The sequence below is a fragment of the Argentina silus genome (genome assembly GCF_951799395.1).
Source record: "Argentina silus genome assembly, chromosome: 7".
NCBI lineage: Eukaryota > Metazoa > Chordata > Actinopteri > Argentiniformes > Argentinidae > Argentina > Argentina silus.
In genome coordinates, this window is record NC_139661.1 from 15,413,870 (window position 1) to 15,420,030 (window position 6,161).

The window sequence follows — 6,161 nt, forward strand, 5'->3', positions numbered from 1 at the left end:
ACCACCGTCACCCACCGGGCCGGAGCGGGGGGCAGTAAGCCAGGCAGTGGGGGCAGCAGCCGGGGCCAGGGGCAGAACCAGAATGTCCCAGGGGACTACACCAGCTTCCCTGCCCAGGTGGACGTGCCCGGGGCTGGGGAGAGCGACTTGTCGCAGACCCCCCGGGGCCTGTCAGACCTGGAGATAGGCATGTACGCTCTGCTGGGGGTGTTCTGTCTGGCCATCCTGGTCTTCCTCATCAACTGTGTCAGCTTCGCCTTCAGGTAACACTTCCCTCCTGAGAACTCTCAATTTAGATGTATATACAGTATTAGACAGTGTACTGTCTGGTTGCTTTGTTTTGTTTTATCATGCATAGTCAGTGGCCTTGGGTGTAATGGAATACAAACAAATGTTTGATGATGATGATGATGATGATGATGATGATGATGATAACAATGAGGAGGAGGAATAGGAGTAGGAGTAAAATGATGGTCGTGGTGGTGGTGGTGGTGATGGTGATGATGATGAAGATAAAGACCACGATAATGATGATGATGATAATAAAGATGATGATGATGATAGTGACGACCATGCTTCTGATGATGATGATGATGATGATGATGATAATAAAGATGATAATAAAGATGATGATGATGATAGTGACGACCATGCTTCTGATGATGATGATGATGATGATGATGATGATAGTGACGACCATGCTTCTGATGATGACGATGATTCTCATTTTCGTCTCCAGATACCGCCACAAGCAGCTGCCCGTGCTGGAGCAGGGCAACATGAACCACGCCCACGACTGGGTGTGGCTGGGCAACGAGGCCGACCTATTGGAGCACCACTCCGACCAATGCCAGTCGCCGCACCAGGACGAGTGCACCACCATCATCGACCGCAGCGAGGGCTACGAGGAGAGCAAGTACCTGCTCAACGGAGGCGGGGTGGGGGGGCCCCGGAGCTCTACCCATGGCCAGACCCTCCCCCGCTCCCTCTCCGAGCCCCGGCAGTGCGTGGGCAAGGATCCGGCGGGCAAAGCGGAGCCTCTCAACAACTCGCCCAGCGCCAAACGCAAACGCGTCAAGTTCACGTCCTACGCCACGGTGCTGCCCGACGACGGGGGGCCATACACCAACTCCATCGTCATCGGCAATGACGACGACATCAAGTGGGTGTGTCAGGATATGGACCTGGGCCAGTCGGAGATCAGAACCTACATGGAGAGGCTACAAGACAATCTGTGAGGGAGGGAAGGGGTAGGGGGGGATGGGGTGGGGCGGTGCGGTCGGGGGGTGTGGGGGGGGTGGAGGTGGAGGGGGGATGGGGGGGAGGAGGAGGAGGAATACGTGAATAAAACTCACCTCTAATGCCTTTGGTCTGGATGCTCGGACAATGGAGAAGGTGATGGGGGGGGGGGGGGTTAACGGACAGGGTTAACGGACAGGGAGGGAGAGGGAATTGGAAAAGAGAGTGAGAGGTCAAAGAAGAGAAGAGGGGAGAGGCTAAAAGAAAGAGACAACATTGTTAGAGTGGAGATTGATTGGAGAAAAGAGAAGGAGAGAGAGAGAAGGAGAGAGAGAGAGAGAGAAGGAGAGAGAGAAGGAGAGAGAGAGAGAGAAGGAGAGAGAGAGAAGGAGAGAGAGAGAGAGAAGGAGAGAGAGAGAGAAGGAGAGAGAGAGAAGGAGAGAGAGAGAAGGAGAGAGAGAGAGAAGGAGAGAGAGAGAGAAGGAGAGAGAGAGAAGGAGAGAGAGAGAGAGAGAAGGAGAGAGAGAGAGGAGGTGTAGGGGCAGTGAGTGTACATTTCCAAGGAGCGTTAGCCAGCTCTGACATACCGGACCACATCTGGGCTCCATAGTGGTGTACTTCACCACACCTGACCTACAAGCTACACGACTCAAATCAAACAAATCAAGAGAAAACATGAATTGATTTATTTAGTTGTAATGGATATGTTGTACGATGTAAAGACACATTCTATTTACATCCGATGGAACACAGGTACACACAAATTCTGTTATGTTTTGGAATTAGTTTTGACTTACCAAACATGGTCATAAACAATTCTTGGTAGTAGTTAAGAATGAAATGTAGACATTTTAGAGGAGAAATATACAGGTATGACACACATGTGCTCCTCCAACGCCCCGGCTCTCACTGACCTCTCAACGCCAAACACATACGTATGTACAAACAATATTTTCAAACTTATAACAACGTTTGGAAGTAAGTATAGAGGGCACTAGTACATATGGATGGGGACAATCCTGCTCTTTCCCCCCAAAACGATAGATGTTTGAATGTTCTGGAATGTTGCGTTGGAATCGGAATGTCTTTTTTCCCAAGCTCCAAGACAAAGGCATTTACTTGCACAAAAGACAGGAAGAAGAACTAGCCAATGGAGGCTGATTTCCTGTTTTCTGAACTGCCCCCTGGATGTGTATAAACTCATGACGATCCAATAAAACAATGTCCTCCCGTGGGACTACAGAAGTAAAGCACTACAGGACTACATTACCCAGAGACCATGTGGTGTTCCACTACGGAAGCGTGACCAGAGACAGAGACAGAGGAGTGAACGTGGTTTAGAACACTGCTCACAACTCGTGTCCGGTGTTAGCGTGCATCGTTGTATCTTTTCCTTTCTGCCAGGGTGTGCATTTATTAACATTCTACCCTCATGTTTCTCCTTATTTTGACAGATGTTTTATTCCTTTTATTTTTTAGATTTTTAAAGATGTTCAAAATCCGTTGTTCCCTCCCCCTCTGTTGTAGTTGTATTTATTTGGTGGCCGGAGAGGGTGAGGACAGCGAGAGAGAGAAAGAAAGAGAGCAGGAGAGAGAGAGAGAGAACGAGAACGAAAGAGAGAGAGAATGAAAGGGAGAGAGCGAGAAAGAGAGAGTGAGAGAGAGAGAGAACAAAAGAGAGAGAGAGAATGAGAATGAAAGAGAGGGAGAGAGTGAGAAAGAGAGAGAGAGAACGAGAATGAAAGAGAGAGGGAGAGAGTGAGAAAGAGAGAGAGAGAATGGAGGTCTCAGCCCTCTGATAGCTCAGGAGAACATTCACGCAGAGGAGACGCTGAAAAGCGCGTTGTAGATTGTAAAGATTGCAATATTTATTTATAAATGTACTACAGAGAATACTGTATGTTGTAAATAAAACGCTTCAAAGTGCTTGTTGATAACAGCAGGTCACTAATAGCCAAACATGGTAACTTTTTGTACATTTTACAGTTTCAAATAGAACTGTGTCTACCATTACCACGTGAAAGTGATCTTATTATTACTGTCGTTTTTTTCAAACAGTCCTTTATGATTTGGCTGAAGATGTTGAATCTAAGTTGTTGTATTTGTACAGGGTAGTTCTTGTTTGACCTCACCATAAAAGTAAAAAAAATGAGGTTATCTTTCACACCAAACTCACAGCTCTTATAGAATTGAAAACACATGTCTGGAGTTAAGTAAGTGATAGAGGTACAACATCTCTTGATACACCAACGGAGGCTGGTGGAGTGAGAAACGGATGACGGACTCATTGTAATGCATTATAACGAGCCCGTCCTCCAATTTCTACCTCCACCAGCCTCCACTGATACAGATATAGAGAATATGTTGTTTACTTGCAGATTACCATAATGAAAGACTATGAGGGATTTCTAACTTGTTGTCAATACAGTAATAGTTCAAGGTCACAAGCCAAGGTCTTCACCAAAGCAATAGACAGTGAAACTGAACACGATCATTTATATAGTTTCATATTAAATCACGCCTCAAATCAAATCATCGGATGGTAACTACACTTGGCTGGTTTTATGAAAGCCATCGGTGACATAAACAACTCCATTTGGTTTCGTTGTGGACAATACAACGCAATCAAAACTCCCCATGTTCTTTTTTTTTTTTTTACGTTTATTTTGTTGACATTGTAGAGAGTATACAGTACTTGGTACAGTAAGTAGATATAGTGTAACCTGAGCAGATAAGAGAAGGACTGAAAGCAATACAGTGTGTCCTGTTGAACCTGTGGGTTTATGGTGATGTTCCTGTTCCCCACGTCTTCTCTGTACGAGGTGACAGGTAAAACAGTTAAACAAGTTAACCGATATTAGTGCAGTATGTTGAGTGAATCTGTAACACTTTATTTGACAGTCCTCTTTCCAATGGTACTTATGATATTTTTTATTAATTACTATGTACAGTAATGTACATAGTGACTATTTGTACCCTGGTCGCTAGTTTCATGAGGTAATAAAGGTGGGCGAGTTTACAAGATTGTTAACTTTACTTGTACTTTCTGGTATTTTTTATAATGAACCCCAACATAGCCATAAAGTAATCATAAGGTCATACAGATGTTATTGTGAAGCTTTGACCTTTTAACTTTGACCTTTGTCCATTTGAGCTTTGACCATGTCATTTTTTAAGGAAATAGGGGAATATGAAATAAAGTGTTGCCAGTGTTGATCAAAGTCCATCTCCATTCTCCCATTTTTCCTCATGCTTTCTTTTGACTTGTTCATTTTCTTTGACCCAGCTTTGTTTTGTAATGCGAGGGTTTTGTGGACCTGGACAATAAAGAGATATATGTATATAAAACCCTTGAAATGTTCCCCTGTAAACCTGTATGGCTCGTCATTCCTGCTTTGTCTGCCGATGGTTTGTTCACACAGTAGGCCTAACCCGAGAATATGTTTCTGCCTCTCTAACTACCTATTACAGGTTCTACCTAGAACCCAAAAGGGTCCTTTGATTGTCCCTTTGGTAGAACCTTTTGAGGAACCCTTTGGGTTCCATGTAGAAACCTTTTTCACAGAGGGTTCTACATGGAACCCAATAGGGTTCTAAAAGGGTTCTTCCACAGACAAACCTTTTCCCAAGAGTGTAGGGTCCTATGGAGGGCAGTTATAGAAGATAAACTTTAGAGGTCATAAACAGGGTAGTGACTCATGAGAAAAGGTTTGGTTCATCTACGTTGAGACCAGGCTTTCCTAGTTCTGAAAGCCTGGTGAAATCCTTTGCTGAAAATAGCTACAAAGGGGTGGAAACCCATTTTAAATTAGTGACGCCTCGCCACAACTCAAACTAATCAAATACCTAAAGCCTTCATCGACTAGATTTTGTGTACGGTTCCCTTCACTTCTGGCAGAACAGAATTCAGTTTTTCCTTCAGGTTTTCTTCCATTTTCTTCAAAGTTGCAACAAGCTATTCATCCATTCATCCATGTGGGGGAGGGTTCTTGGAATGTAACATCCAATGAAATTGCGAGCTCCACCTGACAGTGCTCCATCCAGGTTCAATCCAAGCCAGATCGGCTAATCAAAAGTTCTCCAGACCTCCAAAGAAGGCGTAAGAACAACGTGATTCGGAGGTAGAGCTATGGAAGACTAATGCGAGGAATATATTTATGTTTATCCTCTGAATATATTGAAGTTGCAGCACTGTGTCAGTCTTCCACCGAGAAACAACAACCTCATTTCTAAAATGCGTGCCGACAGGAAACAATCCTAATAGACAGTAAAATCCACTCTGTATGATAATGATGCTGGTTGTATCCTATACTTTGAAACTTTCGGACTAGCTTTAGAGACTTCCTGCCTCCTATACCTGGACCAAAACAGAGTGCTAACACAAATAACTAGGTAATGGTTATCACTATTATTCTTTAAAGCAATTTTTCCAAATGTGAGGCTATTTTCTTCCCTGAGATGAAATGATGAGCCAGATGTAAGAGGAGACATCTCTGCTCCGGTACTAAAGATTGTGATGGCTGTGTGTTATTACCGCACTTTGAAAATAGCACATATTGTTTTCCATTAAGGTGAATAGGGCTGCACTGCGCCAGACAGCAGCTGATTGAGGCGGCTGCAAATAACATTATCTCTGTGTTCTAGAATGTGAGATCAAAGCTCCCTGGACGGTGCAGATCATCAAAACAATGTGACAGTAAAAGTGGCTTCTGTTTGAATTAAAAAAAAATCTTCAGTTGGAAAAATTACAGTTGACGATGCCTACACACGTTGATAACTCAGAGAACCGATATCTCCATTCTTGCATCATTTTAATCTCTAATCTATTCCTCTCTTTCTCTAAATTTTCCTCCTCCATTTTTTCTTTTTCTCTGAACCAAGTGTGTGTGTGTTTTTCCTCTCACTCCCGCTGAGCTGAGTCG

At 44.1% G+C, this 6,161-nt stretch overlaps 1 protein-coding gene across 1 annotated transcript in view; it reads left to right on the forward strand.

Moving 5' to 3' along the window:
- Positions 1-1,238, forward strand: part of LOC310807464 (transmembrane protein 132C) — a gene marked incomplete at both ends in the record, with an annotated part of 123,955 nt that extends 122,717 nt beyond the window's left edge. The window contains 2 exons of the mRNA XM_083673960.1: positions 1-263; positions 740-1,238. The exon at positions 1-263 is cut by the window's left edge and continues 18 nt beyond it. Coding sequence (XP_083530086.1) covers positions 1-263; positions 740-1,238 — 762 coding nt within the window. The remainder of the gene's footprint in view (positions 264-739) is intronic.
- Between the last annotated feature and the right edge of the window lie 4,923 nt (positions 1,239-6,161).